At 42.9% G+C, this 21,825-nt stretch overlaps 1 protein-coding gene across 1 annotated transcript in view; it reads left to right on the top strand.

The window, feature by feature from the left end:
• Window positions 1-20,407, top strand: part of CNOT9 (CCR4-NOT transcription complex subunit 9) — a 35,740-nt gene extending 15,333 nt beyond the window's left edge. The window contains exons 3-8 of the mRNA XM_077447887.1: window positions 2,364-2,479; window positions 8,065-8,174; window positions 11,879-11,988; window positions 12,218-12,316; window positions 14,753-14,844; window positions 19,686-20,407. Coding sequence (XP_077304013.1) covers window positions 2,364-2,479; window positions 8,065-8,174; window positions 11,879-11,988; window positions 12,218-12,316; window positions 14,753-14,844; window positions 19,686-19,854 — 696 coding nt within the window. The 3' untranslated portion in view covers window positions 19,855-20,407. The remainder of the gene's footprint in view (window positions 1-2,363; window positions 2,480-8,064; window positions 8,175-11,878; window positions 11,989-12,217; window positions 12,317-14,752; window positions 14,845-19,685) is intronic.
• Window positions 20,408-21,825: the final 1,418 nt, after the last annotated feature.

Raw genomic sequence — 21,825 nt, 5'->3', positions numbered from 1 at the left:
AGAGCTTCACAGGTTGCCACTGGAGTCCTCTTCCACTTCTCCATGATGACATCACAGAGCTGGTGGATGTTGGAGACCTTGCGCTCCTCCACCTTCCGTTTGAGGATGCCCCACAGATGCTCAATAAGGTTTAGGTCTGGAGACATGCTTGTCCAGTCCATCACCTTTACCCTCAGCTTCTTTAGCAAGGCAGTGGTCATCTTGGAGGTGTGTTTGGGGTGGTTATCATGTTGGAATACTGCCCTGCGGCCCATCTTTGAAGGGAGGGGATCATGCTCTGCTTCAGTATGTCACAGTACATGTTGCTTTTATGGTTCCCTCAATGATCTGTAGCTCTCCAGTGCCGGCAGCACTCATCAGACCACAGGACATGGTTCCAGTAATCCATGTCTTTAGTCTGCTTGTCTTCAAGTGATTGTAAAGCTTCAAGGTTGTGTGTGTTTTTTTGTTGTTGTTTGTTTTGTTTTTTAAATAACAAACATATACCATACTTGCCTCCACTGTGCAATAAATTTTGCACAGAGTGGCCCCGATCATCCTCTTCTGGGGTCCCCCGGTGGCGCTGGTAGCTCCTCCCCACATCATAACCCCCTAAGAGAAGCACTCTCCTGGGGGGTTACCTTACGGGTGTGCTCCCGAGTCGAGCATTTGCGTCCATAGATGCAGAATGCCGGACTCGGCCCCGGCGCCACGTCATCGGAATGGATTGACAGCAGCTGGAGCCAATGGCTGCGCTGCTATCAATCTATTCAGTCAAGAGCCAAGAACCACCGGGCAGAGGAAGAGCATGTCTCTGCCATGGGAAATTCTAGGGCTCAGCTAAGGTAAGTAAAACGGGTGCGGGGGGGGGAGTGGCTCGTCACTGACAGGTGTTTTTTTATTTTATTTTTTTCACCTTTTAATGCATAGGATGCATTATGGTGGAAAAACACAAGGGTCTACAAACCCTTTCAGCAAACTGCAGGCTTTCTTGTGCATCTTCTTTAGAAGAGGCTTCCTTCTGGGATGACAGCCATGCAGACCAATTTGATGCAGTGTGCGGCGTATGGTCTGAGCACTGACAGGATGATCCGCCACCCCTTCACCCTATGCAGCAATGCTGGCAGCACTCATACCTCTATTTCCCAAAGACAACCTCTGGATATGACGCTGAGCACATGCACTCAACTTCTTTGGTCAACCATGGTGAGGCCTGTTCTAAGTGGAACCTGTCCTGTTAAACCGCTGTATGGTCTTTGCAGCTCAGTTTCAGGCGATCTTCTTTCAGCCTAGGCCATCTTTATGTAGAGCAACAATTCTTCTTTTTTTTTATTTTATTTTTTATTTTTATTTTTTTTCAGATCTTTAGACAGTTCTTTGCTATGAGGTGCCATGCTGAACTTCCAGTGACCAGTATGAGAGAGTGAGAGCGATAACACCAAATTTAACACACCTGCTCCCTATTTACATCTGAGACCTTGTAACACTAACGAGTCACATGACACTGGTGAGGGAAAATGGCCAATTGGGCCCAATTTGGACATTTTCACTTAAGGGTGTACTCACTTTTGTTGCCAGCGGTTTAGACATTAATGGCTCTGTGTTGAGTTATTTTGAGGGGACGACACTGTTATACAAGCTGTACACTCACTACTTTACATTGTAGCAAAGTGTCATTTCTTCAGTGTTGTCACGTGAAAAGATATAATAAAATATTTACAAAAATGTGAGGGGTGTACTCACTTTTGCGAGATACGGTGTACTCACTTTTGCGAGATACTGTATATAACTGGGGCTCCCAGTTTTTGTTACCTTGTTAATGTGTTGAACCCCACCGCAGAGGTGATCAAATGCCACCAAAAGAAAGCTCTGTTTGTGGGGAAAAAAAAGACATCAATTTTGTTTGGGTGCCACGTCACACGCCCATGCAATTGCCAGCGACATAGTGCCGAATCGCAAAAAGTGCTCTGGTCGGGAAGGGGGTAAAATCTTCCGGGGCTGAAGCAGTTAAAGAACAAATACTGTAGCTGCTGATTTTTAAAAATAAAGTACTGGCTGCTGTCAGTGAAATCCTGTGATGAGGGGGTGGCTCATGCTGCGATGTCTGTGTCTTTAGATGCAGGCAGCACAGCTCAGGATCGAACCCGCATGAGTCTCCCAATAGGAAGCGGCTTTCTATAGGGGCACTTGCAGAAGAGGAAGAGCCAGGAACACTGGCAGGCAATCCCAGAAGAGGAAGATGTGCATTTATTTGAATTTTTTTTTAACGTGAACTTATCCTTTTAAAAAATCCTAATTTCTGTAATGTGACCTTTTTTTTATATTTTTGATTCCTGTGAATATATGATGATAAATTCATGGAATATTTTTGGTGTTTTGTGCAGGAAATTGTAAATATCTACCCATCAATAAACCCACCTACCCTGACAGCACATCAGTCCAACCGTGTATGTAATGCACTGGCCTTGCTACAATGTGTGGCATCACACCCAGAAACCAGGTAAGGAATTGGGCTCCTGTGATTAGATGTGTTGTTATCTTAGGCCCCATTCAGACGGGCGGACTCCACCAGTAGATCCGCCTGCTTAGCGAGGAATCTGTCTGCAGACCCAGCCCGCCTTCTTCTACGGGCGGTCGGCTGGAAACAGTCTGCCAGTCAGATGGGGAACGGATCTGATCGGGTCCACCTAAAAAAAAAAAAAAAAAAAAAAAACGAATTGGTCCGCCCTTGTGAAAGGGGCCTTACTCTGGTGTGTTTGTGTTAGTGGGGTTTTATTTTATTTTTTGTATGTCTAAAATTCTGTTTATTGACAGATTAACATTACAAAACAGCAGTTTAAAATAACTGTAGTTCATTTATTTATTATTATTTTTTTTGGATCCTGTAGAGCATAGATCGCTGGAGCATAGATATAGCTGCTCTCCATAATAAAAATGCCACATTATGTTTCTATGTTATGTTTCTATGTATTGATGCTACAGTGACCTGAAAACAAACAAAAAAAGGGGCAATTGCCTTCCTTAAAGTGGAGGGCCACCCAAAAGTGGAACTTTTCTCTTTAAGGACTTCTTATCCCCTGACATGCCACATTTGGAATGTCCCCCTTTTTTTGGGGGGGGGGGGGGGATTACCAAGTTTTGACAGGTACCCAGCTCCCTCTTCTGTTCATGGCGCTGAGCCGAGGTTCTCCTCTCCCCACTCCCTGCAACCTTCTGGGACACGTCACAGGTCCCAGAAGATTGCCTGGCCATTCAGAACATGCAGCACGACTCGCAAGCTGTCACAGCCGGGTGCCCACACTTGCAATATTGGCGCAACGGAGAGGGGAGGGAGAGAAGCGAGGCTTCGAGCGGCCGCATCGCTGGGCCGTGGGACAGGTGAGTGTGTGTTTAAGTCAGCAGCTACATTTTCTGTAAGCTTCCTCCAGGACAGCCCATGAGACTAGGGATCCTCTTACCAGGACAGGAAACGCGTTAACCCCCACCAGATAAAAGGGGGCGGTTCTCCAGGCCCCATATCGGTATTGGTGTTTCCTCTGGAAGGGGTGTGTGTGTGTGTGTGTGTGTGTGTAACTTGTTTCCTGGAACTGGTTCCCCTAGGTCTCATGAGCATGACTCCTGTGGCATTTAGGGGTGGTATTCCTACTTTCTTAGGTCCCAGAGCTGCACATCCACCAGGGAAGTAGGCTTATGGCTGCAGTCCCTGCTTCTCAGTGCATGGGGAATGCCGCAGTGTATGTCGGAGCTACAGTCCGCGAACAGTCGGCTGTTCTCTCCCTTTTTAAACAGCGTGGCTGGAGTGTGCGGGGGAAGAAAGGAAGCCGCGCGCGTGAAGAGGCGGAACTTGTGCGTTCCTAGCTGGCCCACAGGAAGTACCCAGCGGGGTCACTTCTGGGTAGTGGGATGTCCTCAATGGGCACCGGAGTTCCTGTCTCTAAGCGGTGCAAACAGGGAAGCTGGTGTTTAAAAGAGTGAAACCCGGCAGAGGCTGCGGACCTCTACAGGGGCGGGGATGGACTCCTCTGCGATATCTGCACCTGAAGCAGGCCCTAACACCAGCACCTCACAGGTAAGCCTGAAGTGTATTTTACTTACTTGCACATTCTGTGAGTGTTCTCCCCAATATAACCAGTAGGGACTAAGTTAAGGGGGCACATTTTTTTTTCCTGCACGGGGTGTTATGGAGTGTAGGTGGCAGGAAATGTATTGGGTTCATTTGTTCTCTTGCAGGCCAAGAATCGAGCACAGCCACCAAAAGGGAAATGTGCGGTTTGCGTCAACAAATTCAGCTCCTCATGGGGCAAAGCAGTTTGCTGCACCTGTATAGACAGCCTAGTTAAGGATGACCCGGTAGTCTTCTGTCAAAAAATGCTGATTTCTGTTAGAGATGGGCTTATGTCACTGTTTAGCTTGTTTAAAATTCTAATTGACAATATTCAAGTTCCCTCAGAGTGTCCATCTCCAGTTAGGACTTCAGCCAGTTCTAGCGCTCCACAGCAGAGTGCGGAGAGTGAAGAATCTGAGGCTCAAGACTGATCTGCCCGGTCTTCTCCAGTAGAATCGGGGTTAGATGCAGGGCCCAGGGATAAAGAATCCGCAAGGGGCTCGAGGTATAAGTTATCATCGGAAGATGTAGATGACTTATTAAAGGATATCTATATGACACTTGGTAGAGAAGAGGAGAAGGTACACTTGTCTAAACATGACCTTATGTACAAAGGTTTGCATAAGAAAAAGACTAGAGTTTTTCCTGTGCACAGTTCCCTTCTTGATACTATCAAGCTGGAGTGGGAAAATCCACAGAGAAAACTCTTCTTTTCCGGTAACCTTAAAAGAAGGTTTCCATTTGAAGAGGGCACAGCCATGAAACAAAAATTCCAAGTTAGACGCAGCTCTTTCAGAAGTTTAAAAAAACTCGGACCTAGCGTTTGACGATATGGGCACGCTTAGGGATCCGATGGATAAGAGTTGTCCTTCTTCTTCACAGAGCCTAGGACTCAGTCAATATGAATCTTAAACCAGCTCTGGCTTCCACTTGTGTAGCCAGAAGTATGGTTAACACAAATACAAAACACATTTGTTGTCCGGTACCTCTAGAGAGCAGATTCTGAAATCTTTCCCTCTCCTCTTTCGTGCAGTGGGATTTTTGGCTGATTCTTTCACAGAGTCTGTAAGAATGACATCTAGGACCTCGGCCTTGGTGAATTCGGCCAGAAGAAGCCTATGGCTTAAAACTTGATCAGGCAATGCTGCCTCAAATTTGCCTATGTGTCATCTTTTTGGCCCAGATCTGCAAGAGACGCTGGAACGCACGGCTGATAGAAAAAAGGCCTTTCCGGAGACTAAGAAAAAGCTGATGGCCAGAAAGTTTTTTTTTTTTTTTTTTTTTTTTTTTTTTAGGCCAAAGTAGGCAGCAAGGTCCTAGACTCTAGGACCTTGCTGCCTACTTTGGCCAAGAAAGGGACGATGGGCCAAAAAAAAAAACATTGGACAGGGCACAAGGGCAGAGGTAGAGGAGGCGTCATGTTTTAACCCTCCTCAACAACCCGCCAAGCCACAGTGACTCGTGTCTCCCAGTGGGATGAGGATTGAGTGGCTTTTCTCCTACAGTGGGAAGCAGTCACCTCAACTCTATTTATCCTGGACCTAGTGACCAATGGGTACACCCTGTAATTTTCTTGGCAGCCACAAGAGCAATTATTGGTCACCTTGCCTCACCAAGATCGGGTAAAAGCGAGGGCTCTGGGTCTCCAAATTAGAGACCTGTTAGATTAAAACGTTTGGATCAGGGAAAGGGATTTTATTCCCATAGATTTGTCATCAGAAAGCCGTCAGGAAAATATCGGCTAATTCTGAACCTCCGGTCTCTAAGGCAGAAGGGAATCTAGCCTCAATTACAGCAGTGCACCTGAAGGGGACACAAAACTGTCTGTCTGGCAGATTATCTCAGCCACTGCCTGGTATGTCAAGACAATTGGTCCCTTCATCCCAAAATCTTTGTGGGTCTTACCGACAGATGGGGGTGTCCTGAAGCAGTTCAGAACAATCGCAAGACAGAGAAGTTCTTTTCTCTGAACCCAGCGGAACGATCATTGGGGATCGATGCTCTGGCGAATCCATGGCCGTTCAGCCTCTTACGCCTTCCCACTGATCAAGCTAATTCCGGAAGTCCTCCGGAAGTTTCTTCTAGAAGAAACAGATCTTAGACTAATAGCCCCTTTCTGGCCCAGGAGTCCATGGTTTTCCCTGTTGCAGACCCTGGTTTCAGAGCCTCCACTGAGTCTTCCAAAAAGTGAAGACTTATTGCAGGGTCCAGTGTCCCACCCACAGGTGGTTTCCTTAAGCTTGATGGCCTGTTATCTGAAGAAAAGATACTAAGCACCCAGGGGTTCTCTGACAAAGTAGTCAAGACCCTGGTAAACTGCAGAAAAAACAGTCACTAGAGCCAAGGTTTGGAAGACAAGATTCCAAGGTTTGGAAGAAATTTAACTTGTGGTTATCTGAAAATCAAAGATTAACTTGCGATGTTCCTTCAATTTTGGAATTTTTTTCAAGAGGGTGTCGATAAAGGTCTTTCAGTTAGTACTTTAACGGTACAGGAGGCAGCTATCGGTGTTTTTCTCCAATTTTCTCTTGGAAAATCCCACTATAGCTAGATTCTTCAAATCAATTTCTAGGTCCAGGCCAGTAGTGGTTAGAAGTTGTCCAACCTGGGACCTGTCCCTGGTGCTTCAAACTCTGGTAGATTTCCCTTTTGAGCCCCTAGAGGATATTTTCAGTTAAGTTACCTTAAAGACCATTTTTCTTGTGGCAGTTACCTCAGCTCGTAGGGTAAGCGAGTTACAGGCCCTATCAATGAGGGAGCCTTTCCTCACAATTTTTCAAGATCTGGTTGTTTTGAAAACTGTTCCAGGATTTCTGCCTAAAGTGGCCAGTACATTCCACAGATCCCAGGACATTGTACTGCCAAATTTTTGTAGTTCGCCAAAGGGCGACCAAGAAATCTTGTCTACCTTGAGGTCACCAAGACCTTTAGAAAAACAAACGGCCTTGTTTGTCCTTTTTTCAGGAGCACACAAGGGTAAGAGTGCGTCTAAAGCCACCTTGGCTAGATGGATAAAGCAAGCCATTTCTGAAACGTACAAAATTTTGGAAGTTCCTCCGCCTTTTGTCACTGCGCAACAACTTGTCTTGTCTGCGTCTTGCTGGAGCCTCACCGGAACAATTTTGCAGGGCTGCCAGTTTTTTGACCTTCATTAAACTTTATCATCTGGATCTCCTATTTGCTCAGAAGCAGGCGTTTGGTCGTAAGGTCCTTCAGGCAGTTGTCCCTTCCTAGACTGTTAAGTTCTGGCTCATCCTCTCATGGGCTGTCCTGGAAGGCGCTTGGAGAAAAGCTGAGTTAGACTTTACCAGTTACTCCTTTTCTGAGAGTCTTCCAGGACAGCCGGATTCCCACCTGATTTTTGTCTTGAAGTTGTGTGTATTCATGTGTGTGTTACAGGGACGTCCTATGGTGGGGGTTAACGTGTTTCCTGTCCTAGTAGGAGGAACCCTAGGTCTCCTGGGCTGTCCTGGAAGACTCTCAGAAAAGGAGTTACCGGTAAGTCTAGCGCTTGTGGGGGTTTTTTTTTTTTTTTTGTAGCTGCTGACTAATAATAAACACGGAAATGGTTGGAACTCCGCTTTAAAAGAAAAAATCAATGCAAAAGGTTATAAGCATTTTAAAAAATACGTAGTGTTTATTAAACTGGAGAGTGCAAAATCTGGTGCAATTCTGCTTAGAAACCAATCCACTTCCAGGTTTGTCAAAGCTTTATTGAATGGATAAAGTTAGAAGCTGATTGGCTACAATGCCCAGCTGCACCAGATTTTTTACCTACCCCATGTATGCTCATGGAATTTGGTCACGTCTGCAAGAAATGCACTATGAGCTGCGAGGTGGTAGGTAAGTTTGTCTTGCAGAAGAGACTTTACAAGTGCTGCCTTCTCGCAGTTTTTAAATGTTTTTTTTTTTTTAAGTTTTTAGTTTTGCTGTAACTCTTTTGAAAAAAATACATTTTTATTTTTTTTTTTCTGTCCCAGATCTGCCTTTCTTGCAGCACATATTCCATTGTTCTTATACCCTTTCCTGCACACCGTCAGCAAAACCCGGCCTTTCGAATACCTGCGGCTGACCAGCCTTGGAGTAATCGGTAAGTTCATCAGTATCTGGAGTAGAGATCGTCCGATATGGGTTTTTCTCTGGCCGATGCCGATAGTTAGAAATCGCGGCGGCCAATATATGATGCCGATTTTATTTTATTCATTTATTAATTTATTTTTTTCCCCCTTCATCTCATAAAATCTAACAGTTAAGTAATAAGAAGTGATACAGAAAATTTCTTAAATTAAACATTTAACACAACAAGCCTTCAATCGGTACACTTGTATGTATATAATTTAGATTAAAAAAAAAAAACTACGTATCTTAAATATTAAATACACAAAAACAGGTAATCAAAACTTTTGGACAAAAAAAAAAATGGGCTAACTTTACTGTATTTTTTGTGTCTGTGTTTTTTTTTTTTTTAGTGCGTTTTGAAAGACCGCTGTGCAAATCCTGTTTGACATAAAATATTGTAACAACCGCCATTTTATTCTCTAGGGTCTCTGCTAAAAAAACATATAATGTTTGGGGGTTCTAAGTGATTTTCAAGAAGAAAATACTGGATTTTTACTTGTAAACACAAGTCAGAAAAGATTTAGTCTTTTAAATGGTTAAACTGAGATCTTCTTCACCAGAGATATGCAATTAGTGGACCTCCAGCTGTTGCAAAACTACAAGTCCCATAATGCAAGAAGCAAGGATGGGAAAGATTGCGCTACGGAACCAATTAATGTGTCTGTGGTATGAGCAGCCTCCATTTAATTTACCACCCTGTATAGGTGGAAATAATTGTATTGAAGAAAGGGAAATAGATTTGGCGCTATACCCTTAAATTAAATAAGTGGTGAAAAAAATATATAAATTGTGAAAAAACTGTGAAAAAGTTTTTCAGTTTTTTTCACAATTTATATTTTTTTTTCACCACTTATTATTTAATTTAAGGGTATAGAGCCAAATCTATTTCCAAGTCCCATAATGCCTCTGGGTGTCATGCTTGTGGCTGTCAGTCTTGCTATGCCTCATGGGAATTGTAGTTCGGCAACAGCTGGAGGTCTACTAATTGCATATCCCTGTTCTACACTCTGAAGTTCATTCTTTTGATAATTAGAAACATTGTATCTCTTTGCTTCTTTTATCAGCATGTTCTCAGCCCAGATAGGAGAGACTCAGAAGTAATTTGCAAGTCTCGCTGTGCATGGTCGCGCCTCTGTATATCGGCATAACTAATCGTCCTAATTTGCAGCAGAATCGGCCGATGCCGACTAAGTCCAAAAGTGCCAAAAAACGGCCGATATATCGGTCGACTTCTAAATGGAGAATATTTTTTTTTTTTTCAGCAAAATATCCACGTGTATACATCAACAGATCTGGAAGGGGATAGGCTAAACATTTATATGCTTGAGCCTTTTTTTATTTTTTTTTTATGATCCTTTTATATTTAAAGGCGTTGTAAAGGTAAACGGAATTGTACAGTAAAACTTCTTTTTTTTTTTTTTTTTTTTTTTTTTTTTTGTTTAACAAACCTGTTATACTTACCTGCTCTGTGCAGTGGTTTTGCACAGAGCAGCCCCTATTCTCCTCTTCTTAGGTCCCCCATTGGTGTTCCTGGGCCAGCTCAGTGTGTCCATAGACAAAGAGAACACGGCTCAGTCCTGCAGCCTGTGATTGAAAGCAGCAGGGAGCCAATGCCTCTAGACTAGGAGTCTCAAACTGGCAGCCCTCCAGCTGTTGCAGAACTAAAAGTCCCATCATGCCTCTGCCTGTGGTAGTCATGCTTGTACCTGTCAGCCTTGCAATGCCTCATGGGACTTGTAGTTCTGTAACAGCTGAAGGACCGCCAGTTTGAGACCCCTGATCTAGACCTATGATGAGGGAAAGAGACATTGCTCTCATGCACATCGCCTAGGCGATCCAAGCGCAACTGGGAGCGGGTACCTATCAAAACTAGGTACCCACTCCCCAAAAAAATAAAAATAAATTGATGGAGGACATATAGCAGACCCTTCCCCCCCCCCCCCCCCTTTTTTTTTTTTTTTTTTTTTTTTTTAGGTGAAGTTCTGCTTTAAGGTGAAAAACATTTCAAAATCTGCTCCCCAAGTCCCTCCTTTAAACACTTACCTGAGCCTGATCTTGGTTTAGCGTTGTGCCCATCTGCAGAGGCTCTTCTCGCAGTAGATTTACTAGAAGTCAAAGCCTGTGAGGAGGGGGGAGGGGCCGGGCACCCTTGTGTGTGTGTGTGTGTCTCTGTCTGTCTGTCTGTCTGTCTGTCTGTCTAGAGACTCTCACAGCCTGGCTCAGGGTCGAGCCTGGATGATTTCACCCATAGCAAGCGACTTACCGTGGGGAGAAGCCAAGAGCGCTGGCGAGGGGCACCAGAAAAGGAGGTTCGGGTCAGGGCTGCTCTGTGCAAAACCATTGCATAGAGCAGGTTAGTAAAACGTACAATCACTTTAAAGTCAAACAAATGGCAAAGTACAATGTGGGCTGATTTGCATGCAAAAGGAGATGCGCTATATTGTCAAAAGTATTGTGACACCTGCCTTTACACGCACATTAACTTTAATGGCATCCCAGCCTTAGTCTGTAGGGTTCAATATGGAGTTGGCCCACCCTTTGCAGCTAAAACAGCTTCAACTCTCCTGGGAAGGCCATCCACAAGGTTTTAGGAGTGTGTCTATGGGAATGTTTGATCATTCTTCCAGAAGCGAGTGAGGTCAGGCACTGATGTTGGAAGGGAAGGCACATTCTCCGCTCTAATTCATCCCAAAGGTGTTCTATCGGGTTGAAGTCAGGACTCTGTGCAGGCCAGTCAAGTTCCTCCACCCCAAACTTTTCTCATCCATGTCTTTATGGACCTTGCTTTGTGCACTGGTCCAAATCATTTGGTGAAGGGGGGATTATTTGGTGGGGGTTGGTTTTCCGGGGTTGGGCTTGGCCCCTTAGTTCCAGCGAAGGGAACTCCTAAAGGCTGCATACCAAGATAATTTGTACAATTTCATGCTCCCAACTTTGTGGGAACAGTTTGGGGATGGCCCTTTCCTGTTCCAACATGGCTGCTCACCAGTGTACAAGGCAAGGTCCATAAAGACATGGATGAGCGAGTTTGAGGTGGAGGAACTTGACTGGCCTGCACAGTCTTGACCTCAACCCGATAGAACACCTTTGGAATGAATTAGAGTGGAGACTTCAAACCAGGCCTTTTCGTCCAACATCAGCGCCTGACCTCACAAATGCGCTTTTCTGGAAGAATGGTCAAACAACCCCATAGACACACTTCTAAACCTTGTGGACGGCCTTCCCAGAAGAGTTGAAGCTGTTATAGCTGCAAAGGGTGGGCCAGCTCAATATTGAACCCTGCGGACTAAGACTGGGATGTCATTAAAGTTCATGTGCGTGTAAAGGCATCCCAATGCTTTTGGTAATATAGTGTATGTATATCTGATCATCCACCTTCTAGGTCACCCTTTATCTTGGTGCTGCAGCAGGAATTGAGGGGAAGGCAATTATATTATCAAACTGTTCTTTTATGCTGCATCTTATGGAAGGGGGCAGCAGGCAATAGCAGACCTTGCCGCCGAGGTGGAAGACTTGCTTTAAATGAGTTTTTCTTATGTTCTTGCAGTTTTAGAATATTGCAGTACTCCTGGGATAGGAAGATTTAAATCTAGTATTTTTTATTTGTTTTTTTTATCCTCATGTTCCATGCATCATGTCCAAGTTTAATAACCATCTCGTTACTGTTGGTAACAGGAGCTTTGGTGAAAACAGATGAGCAAGAGGTCATCAATTTCCTGCTGACCACGGAAATTATTCCACTTTGTCTGCGTATTATGGAATCTGGAAGTGAACTCTCTAAAACTGTAAGATTTTTCTTTCCTCCCCATTATCTCTGTTGAGAGAAATTGTTATTTTCCAGCAATTAGACCCTTTACCCTCCATGTTTATTGCCTATGGCTTCTTCCTGTCTCCTATCGATTACCAGATTACAAATCCATCTGTCTGTGCAGCTGCCTTCATATTTTAGGAGCAATGACTTCTCTTCCATCTCCATGTGAAAGTTTAATAATATCTTATTTTTCACTTTTTTAGGTAGCCACTTTTATCCTTCAGAAGATTCTGCTTGATGACACTGGCTTGGCCTATATTTGTCAGACCTACGAGCGCTTCTCCCATGTTGCTATGATCTTGGTAAGGTTTTCTTCCTATGTTCTTTACAGCTGCTACAAGTCACCTAGGTGTAGGCATATGTAAAGGGTTAATAAACCAAGTACAAAATAACTTTGCACTCAGTGCCAAAAATAAATAACAAAAACTGAAATGCAAAAGGAGTTAAAGTGATTGTAAAGGTTCAGTTTTTTTTTTTTTTGTTAACCACTTCAGCCCCGGAAGATTTGGCTGCTGAATGACCAGGCCATTTTTTTGCGACTCCGCACTGCTTTGCTTTAACTGAAAATTGTGCGGTCATGCGATGATGTACCCAAATAAAATTTGTTCCCACAAATAGAGCTTTCTTTTGGTGGCATTTGATCACCTCTGCATTTTTTTTATTTTTTGTGCTATCAGCAAAAAAAGAGCAACAATTTTGGAGAAAACACAATATTTTGTACTTTGCTATAATAAATATCCCTCTTTTTTTTTTTTTTTTTTTTTTTTTTTTTAAATCAATTTTTGCTCAGTTTAGGCCGATATGTATTTTACGTATTTTTGGCAAAAAAAAAATCACAATAAGCGTATATTGATTGGTTTGCGCAAAAGTTTTATAGCGTCTCCAAAATAGGGGATTTATGTCATTTTTATTATTACTTTTAATTTTTTTTACTAGTAATGGCAGTGATCTGCGATTTTTCTTTATTGGGACTGCGACATTCTGGTGGACATTTTTGACACATACACTTGTCTAAGGCCCCCCAGGGGCTTAAACGCGTCAGTATTTTTATGAATACTGGAACTTTTAACCCTGGATAATTAAAGGATTCCCTATGCTGTTTACTTACCGGCCTGTCGACCGTATTTGACTGTGCTTGTGCACAATGCTAATGAGCAGTTTGTAGAGGCTGGAGTCAGGGATTGGTTATATGTTTTAGGACTGAAACAACTAATCGATTAATCGATTATGAAATTAATCGATTACTATTTTCATAATCGATTAATCGGGCAGTAAAATAATGGTGTTAAAAAAAACTAAAATGAGCTATTGATAGTACAAAAAGAGCAAATAATGGTTACTGTAAAAATATTACTTTCACTGTTCTACAGTAAAAAAATAAACCCCTACAGTAGTGATTATCTGCTTTTTTCTACTATAAAGGGCTCATTTTCATTTTTTTAACCCCATTATGTTACTAAACGTCTTAGACCTGGTTCACAGCTATGGGTTTATTGGTGCTTTTTGCAGAAATACACTACAGTTCATTTACATGGTTTCCTATGAGACACGTTCACATCTGAAAGGGTCAGGGACTTTCAACGCAAAATGGTGCTTTATTGCTTCAACATACTTCAATGGAGAAGCTGCAGAAAAAGCATGTAATGCATTTTTGCAGCAATTTGTGTTTTTTAATCTGCCCGCAAAAATGTGAATTGCATTAAAATCACATGCGCAAAAATCCAAACATACTGCAAAAAGCACGGCAGAAACAGATCAAAAGCAAACTGCATAGGTGTGTACCGAGCCTTATGTTGGCCACACCAATCAATTTTCAGATGAGAATATTCAGACGAAAAATCTTTGTACATTCACTGAATGAAAGAATTTTGTTTGAAATTTTCACTTGTTTTTTACATTCTGTTTTTAAAATGAATGTAATTTCTGAACGAAAACCACAAACACCGTCTGAGAATTCCTTTTGACTAAGAAGTTTTCTATGATTTCCAAATTTTCCTGTCACTGTGGTTGAAAATGAACGTCAATTTGACACACTTTTTTCTTTTAAAGTTTATTAATCGATTAATCGAAACAATAATCGGCCAACTAATCGATTATAAAAATAATCGTTAGTTGCAGCCCTAATATGTTTACCTTATTGGTTTTAGATTGATTAGTAGCACCTTCTATATTTTTATTTGCTTCTCCCTAAACACTTATATGACGTCTCTCAAGATCCATGCCTCTCCCGGCTGCAGCACTTCTCTCCTCTCTTCCTGGTCTCACAGGAGACACAGGCAGCAGCTGGAACCATTGGCTGTGAGGAATACAAGGGGGCAGGGATTATTGTCACTATGTGTGTCTATGGATGCACACAGCCTGGATCAGGAGTGCAATGGCATCAGTAGAGCCATAGCATTGCACTTGCTGAGAGGGGCACTCGGAGGAGAGGTGCACACAGCACTGGTGGGGGACTTCAGAAGAGGAGGTAGGTATAACATATTTTTTTATTATAGCCCTCTAAAAAAAAAAAGCCTTTGCAATCACTTTAAAGTGTGTAGTGCCAACCTGAGCCTTCCTACCTACCTACCTTTGTCACTGAGAGGAAAAACTCAGAGGTTGCCAGGGCAGCTCTGCCTTTTTCTTTGTTCCTCAGACTGCTGCATAGTGTGTTCTTCTATATTCTAAGATCAATTCAAGTATTTGCAGTGTTCTTTGAAAATGGCAGAATATTAATGTATTTTAATTTTATTTTCCAGGGTAAAATGGTTCTTCAGCTTTCCAAAGAGCCGTCTGCCAGACTACTGAAGCACGTTGTCCGCTGTTATCTCCGCCTGTCTGATAATCCACGGTATGTTCTGTGTTTGGGATGCTTGCAAAAAAAAAGCAAGCCTGTAATGCCTTTTAATGAACTAGTAAAGGTTCTGCTTGGATGCAAAGATAATATATATATATATATATATATATATATATATATATATATATATATATATATATAAAATAATTTCTTTGAGGACCAAGGAGAAGATTTTATTTCCAGCTTGCTTGAGAAAAGTCCCTCCTCTACTTCGTCAGGGCAAAAAGTGAGGAGAAATCCCACTGTTTACTGTTGTCACTGGAGCAAGAAGTACATTGAAATTTTAGGGGCAGATTTGATGGACTACTTGGTCCTTTTCTGACTTTTCTCTTCTGTTTCCAAGCGGCACCAGTCACATGAAACCCGACTGCTTCGAACTGTTCTGTACATTATCCCAAAAAGTTTTTTTTGGATATTAAATTTCCAATGAAGTAACCTTTATTACAACTACTTTAGCAACCTTCTTTGTTCTCAGGATTCATTGGAAATATGTAGCTCACTGGCACATAGAACTCTATTCACCATCTCAGCAGACAGTGGTAATTGCATATTTCATAAAATGGGCTTCTCCTTTGACCTTAAAGAGACGTCCACCCTAACATTAAAATCGCTACATCTACAGGCATCCACGATCTAACACTAACCTATCTAACCCTGTAAAGAAGAAACCACTATAAATACCTTTTTTTGAAGTCGATGCGGTCCGGTCTCCAGCGGCCGGAAGCTCTGCAGAGGGCACAGCTGACAATGGCTGTGAAATGAATGGGAATTGACGGCACCTATAGAGTTCCTATAGGGCTTCCATTGTTTGCTGCCTCCTCTGCACCCGCCTCCATAGCAAAGCCACCGCTGACAGCTCAGCATGAAATTGGGTTGGATCGGCTTTGGAAAAGGTATGCAGAACAATTTCTGCTTTACAGGGCGAGATAGGTTAGTGTTAGACCGTAGATGTCAAGATTTTAGTGTTGGGTGGACTTTTACCCTTTTAATGTAGCAATAAAGGCAAAACTTGTTTTTTTTTTTGTTTGTTTGTTTGTTTTTTTGTTGTTTTTTTTTTACATTGGATTCGATTTTGGAGTAAGGCAATCTGTGTCCCATTGGGAGATTTTACTTTCACTTCCCATCTATTAGAATTAACCAAAGAAGTGATAGGTAATCTCTCCTTAAATTGGGGAATCCCAGGTTGTTTTCCGTGTCACCATGCCCCCAGTGGAAGATTTACCCTCTATTCCTGTTCTGGTGACAGCCTCAAATTTTGGGATTTTACTCACTTTCAGTTATAAAGGTTACCAGGTCAAATAGGTGTTACTATCCTAAACTAAAACAAATGTTTTGCCTTAAGTTATAAAGGCAAAGTTCACTTTTCTGAACCTGTTGCGTGCTCCACCCATATTTAGGGTGTAACATGTTCAGCATGCACCCCCTCTCCCTTCCTCCCTGTGACAGTGAATGGGGAATCTTCACCCCGCACCCGCTGTCACAATTTGAAAACAGCATGGCTATGCAGTGCTCCACCCACACAACTTATTCACAGTTCAGACAGCTGCCCTGAGAGTCTGCAGGGTCCTGCACATTGCACCTGCAATCTGCTGATCGTGGGTGCAATGCTCCGCAGCCTCCTTCGGGGAAAAAAAACAAAAAATGCTCATTTTTATTTATTTTTTACCTGCAGAAAATTGTGCATTTAATTATTTCAAAAGGTGAACTTATCCATTCAGGTGGTTCTAAAGGCAGAAACTTAATACAGGCCATGCAATAAGATAAAAAGCTTTCTGTGTGCAGCAGACCCCTTAATAATAACCTGTGTTCCCCCTTGAGCCAGCGATGTTGCACGAGAAGAAAAAGAAAAAATTGCGCTAACCTCTAAATCCCAAAGTGAAAAGGGTGTGTATATATGTGTGTGTGTGTGTGTGTGTGTGTGTGTGTGTGTGTGTGTGTGTGTGTGTGTGTAAAACCAAAAGTAGAAAGCAAACAAAACTTCAAAATATTATACCTAAAAAATCACTTCAACATATACATGTGCAACACTGATCCTCACAAGTGAAACACAATTACGTGTTATCAATGTATCAAAGAAAAAAGAGACCACTGTGTAATAAAACAAAACATAAAAAATCATATATAAAAGATGAGCAAAAACTCAAAACAAAATGTCTACCATAAAATATAGATGCATGATACACAAAAAATAAAAAACAAATAAGAAATGATTTAAACACTGTCAAAACTATATAGTGTCCATATAATTATAAGTGAAAAATTATATATCTTATTAATAGTGTAAATTGTCCATATAATTGATCGACCACCAGTGATGAATCTTCAAGTGAATGACTGAATTGAAGCAAACAATTCTTTTCTCTCCAAAAGTGCAATGTGCTCTTTACCATCACCAAATATATAAATTGGCTCCTTACCAACTTGAAACGACCCCCCCCGTTACAGAGGGTCACAACAGGTGAAATAAGATTAGATGAGCATTCAGGTTGTTGTACCACTTGGTCAATCACAGATCTTCCACAAGATGGGGCTACAGCTGTCCCTACCGTCCCTCCATATACCACTCTCGGCTCAGTGCGGTGCCATATAGAAAAACATAGGCTCCAGATAGTGTAAAACCAACGACTTATGTGTTTTTCCACAAGTGGCTTCCTGCTTATTTTTTACCCGCAGAAAATTGTGCATTTATTTATTTCAAAAGGTGAACTTATCCATTCAGGTGGTTCTAAAGGCAGAAAGTTTTATCTTAATGCATGCTATGCATTAAGATAAAAAGCTTTCTGTGTTGAGCAGACCCCTTAATAATAACCTGTGTTCCCCCTCGAGCCAGCGATGTTGCACGAGAGTCGCACAAAGTCTGGGGACTCTTCCCTCCTGATTAGCTGAGAGCCGCAGCTCCGTGTCTGAGTGGACGGACACGCGCGCACGTGCGCGCTCGGCTCAAGTGCCCCCAAAGCAAGCTGCTTGCTATGGGGGCAGTAGGGAGGGGCCAGAAACATCGACGAGGGACCCGAGTAAAGGAGCATTCGGCCTACTATGTGCAAAACCATTGCACAGTGCTGGTAAGCATAACAACATGTTTATTTTTAAACAACAACAAAAAAGACTTTAGTATCACTTTAAGCTCAGTGCAGAGTGCTATGAGGGAGTGAGAATTCCTCAGTATACTTATTGATGAGCGTAGTTGGTTTCTAATCTTTGTCCATTAACGTAAATATGCTGTGCTACACAGTGGTTGTGCCTTAGTGGTCATCTCATTACAACTCTGTTAGCTCAGAGAGGTCAAAAACACTTTCATCGTGGAGGTTGAGAATGTTGGAAGGGGGAGTTTAATCTCTGCAATGATGAAAATCTGATGCAGTAAGCAATTTAAAGTTTAAGAGCAGCTTGGCATTGATGTAAGGGAACTTTTACAGTAATAACTATAAATAAACTACAGTAAGCCCAACCTATTCAACACAGAGGAACTCTTGAGATGGCTTTCCAGTCTCAGGGAACATCTACTAAAAATTACTATATCTACAACTTGTGATATGTTGGTGTGCGGGTCAGCAGGAAGAACTACCCTTATATTTGTGGTCATTGGGATCCGATAAACCCCCCTTACAGATAGCTAAAAAGATAAATGGTGTCAGTAGGAACTTATGTGAGAGGCAAAAATTGCTCATTACTCAAGGAACCCCTAACAATCCCTGGAGGAACCCTGGTGGAGACATTTTGGACAATTGTGCCCTTCTAACCTGGAAATAGTTTGGGGAAGACTCCTTTCTGTTTCAGCATGACACTGGGCCCTTGTGCACAAATGCAGCTCCATAAAGACATGGGTGGAGGAGTTTGGTGTGAAGGAACTCCAAGTTGCCTGAAGTCTGACTTCAACCCTTTAGGTACAGGTTGTTGGCCTCATAGAGGGGGGGTGGTCCTCCACATGAATGTGATCTCCGATAAGCTCATAGAGATGTGATGGGCAGGTGTTCACAGAGCTTTGGCCATATAATGTACATGCTTGCTATCGGGTGCAAGAATTTTTGACACCCTAGGCCAGTGATGGCGAGCCTTGGCACCCCAGAAGTTTTGGCACTTAATTTCCAATGATGCTCATGCACTCTGCAGTGTAGTTGAGCATCATAGGAAATGTAGTTCCAAAACATCTGGAGTGCCAAGGATCACCATCGCTGCCCTAGGCAAAACCTAATTTTGTTACCCCTCTTGGCTCCACCCCTTTGCCATGCCCATGTTTACCCTACCTTTTTAATGAAGTGCCCCTTAAATGCAGCTTCACCAGTGCCCATCAATTAATGTTTTCTTGCTTCCATTCATTAGGGAGTTGGGACACAGTCCTCCTCCACCGCTGCGCCTCTGACACTATGGGGTTTATTTACGAAAGGCAATTCCACTTTGCACTACAAGTGCACTTGGAAGTGCAGTCGCTGTAAATCTAAGGGGTAGATCTGAAATGAGGGGAAGCTCTGCTGATTTTATCATCCAAACGTGTGCAAGCTAAAATGTTTGTTTTTTTTTTTTTCCCTTGCCTGTCCCCCACGGATCTACAGTGACTTTACTTCCAAGTGCACTTTCAGTGCAAAGTGGATTTGCCTTTAGTAAATAACCCCCTATGTGCGAATTGAGAGGCAGCTAGCTGCTGTTGCTGAGACTTAGTTGCTTGCTGCAATGAGAAGAGAATAAGACCAACAGAGGATGGGCACCCTAGGTAGCAGTGCACCCTAGGCACCAGCGCTGCTTGCTATGTATTGAGTATGCTTGCCGTACGTGTACTATAAAAATGTTTATTACTGTATGGATTAATTGAGCAGGCTTTGTTTCATGTTGCGTTCCAGGGCACGAGAAGCACTGCGACAATGTCTGCCTGACCAGCTGAAAGACACCACGTTCGCCCAGGTCCTGAAGGATGACACCACAACCAAACGCTGGCTGGCTCAGCTTGTTAAGAACCTGCAGGAGGGGCAGGTCACCGACCCCAGAGGAATACCTCTCCCTCCTCAGTGACCATCGGCATAGGAATCCCAGACACAGCTGCACCACGCAACTAAACACAGCAAACGCACTTGGACTTTTCAGACGATGATGATTCCTAACCCATTGGTGTCACAGCCTCACAAATGGACAATTCCTGTTACCGTTCTTGCAGCTCTTCTGTGTAAAGGACGCAGGTATCTCCTCCTAGCGAGATATTTCATCAGAGGCCGAACTGTATCAAAATTGTTCTTGTTGACCAAGAGTTTGTTGCTTAAATACTGTCCAGGTCTCTGGACGGTGGAGAATCCTCTTCTTTCATGTTTACAGAATAACACGTAATCCAGCCAGTCCTACTGGAGTTCTATTTGCAGCACAAATGGGCCAAAGCATGCACCATACACTGCCTGTTTTCCCCTCTACAATTCTTCCAGAGCTTAAAGCTGTGTCTGAATTTTGGATATAATAAAAAAAAAAAGTTTTTTTATATTTTCTGTATGTAGCTGTTCAAATACACAATGCACTAGTTTACAGCAATGTTTTCAAATAATTAAAATACATGGCTTCTTGTAGGCACATGCAATTATTTCAGTGTTTGTGGTTTTCAAGATGTGCCAGTTTTTTACTTATTTCTTCAGTTTATTGCTGTTTGATATTGAATGCTTCCAAGTTGTTACTTTACATTGACAATGTCCTATGGAGATGCAGTGTTGGCAACCTAAGAACAAAAATGTAATTTATTGAAGCTTATCTTAGTTGTGGTGGCTGCAATTTAATACACTATTTTTTTATTTTTTTTATTTTTTTTTTTTACTTCATCCTATTCCTTTAGAGCTGCTAATACATAATGATCTATCCAGCCCTCTGAGAAGTGTACCCTTTCTGTTTAAAATCCAAGTTAAATTACTATGGCAGGGGCTACAGCTTTATCTGGATATTTATGCCGGTGTTTTGGCAGATAGTGTCCTGCCATCATATAGTGTCCGCCCCGTACTGCGCATGCGCAGTACGGAGCAGAAGAAGCTTCGGAAAATCTCCAAAGATGAATGGCGCCTGCGCCATGAGTGGAGGTGGTAGCCCCACCATCCAAGTGGACATAGGGTTGGGAAAATTAGAGGGCCCCTCGCGGGGGCGAGCTTTGCTCGCCACGCTTCGGGCTCGGCCTCGCTGCGCTCGGCTCTTTTATATTCCTACTCTGTCCACTTGGATGGTGGGGATAGAACTTCGACTCACGGCGCAGGCGCCGTTCATCTTCAGCTATTTTCGGAATCTGTGTGTGCTGTATACTGCGCATGCGCAGTACACATCGGACATTATCCGATGGGGGACCATATATGATAGGACACCGGCATTGATCCGATATCGGGTCCTTGGATTTCTGACAAAATCAATGGGTAGTTATCCCCCAGTCGTCTTGCAGGATGGTATGTATCGGGTTCCTGCCATCAGGACCAATTACATGAAGCCATGTCAAAGTTTAAAAGGAAGTCCTTACCTCTTCCTCATTCATCTTTTGAGTTTTCTCCATCCAGGATATTTGTGTTGCCTGAAACGCTTAAGGTAAGGACTCTGCTTCTTAAGCTGGCCTGGGTTTCCACCTCCAATGACCTTGAGCTTTCCTCAGGAGGCAGGGGTCTTGGAGTCTTGGAGCACTGCATTACAACCGCAGTAATAACTGGTGGAGCAGAAAACCCCTGGTGCTAGCATGGACAACTGCCGATGCCTCATTACTTTACATTGTAAAGAGGGAGCTGGAGCCGATCATAGACTTAATGGTGGCCCCCAGCTGAAGGTATGAGGGCACTCTGGAAGCTGTTTGATACGGTAATATCCACTCACCCCATCTACACATGGTTACAGTGACACCTGCAAATAGTGTTGCTTTCACTGACTCCTATTATGAAAGTTAACTAGTCCAAACCAGTGACTATTCATCTGATAAATTTTGATTATACCTGTTGCAGCAGCTGAGAGATGTGAGCAGAGGGACATGGACTACCTATG

The sequence above is a fragment of the Lithobates pipiens genome, unplaced genomic scaffold (genome assembly GCF_037356315.1).
Source record: "Lithobates pipiens isolate NorthernLeopardFrog02 unplaced genomic scaffold, aLitPip1_a1.2 Scaffold_22, whole genome shotgun sequence".
Classification (NCBI taxonomy): Eukaryota; Metazoa; Chordata; class Amphibia; order Anura; family Ranidae; genus Lithobates; species Lithobates pipiens.
The sequence above is the reverse complement of the archived record's forward strand: the minus strand, read 5'-3'. Positions and strand labels throughout refer to the sequence as shown.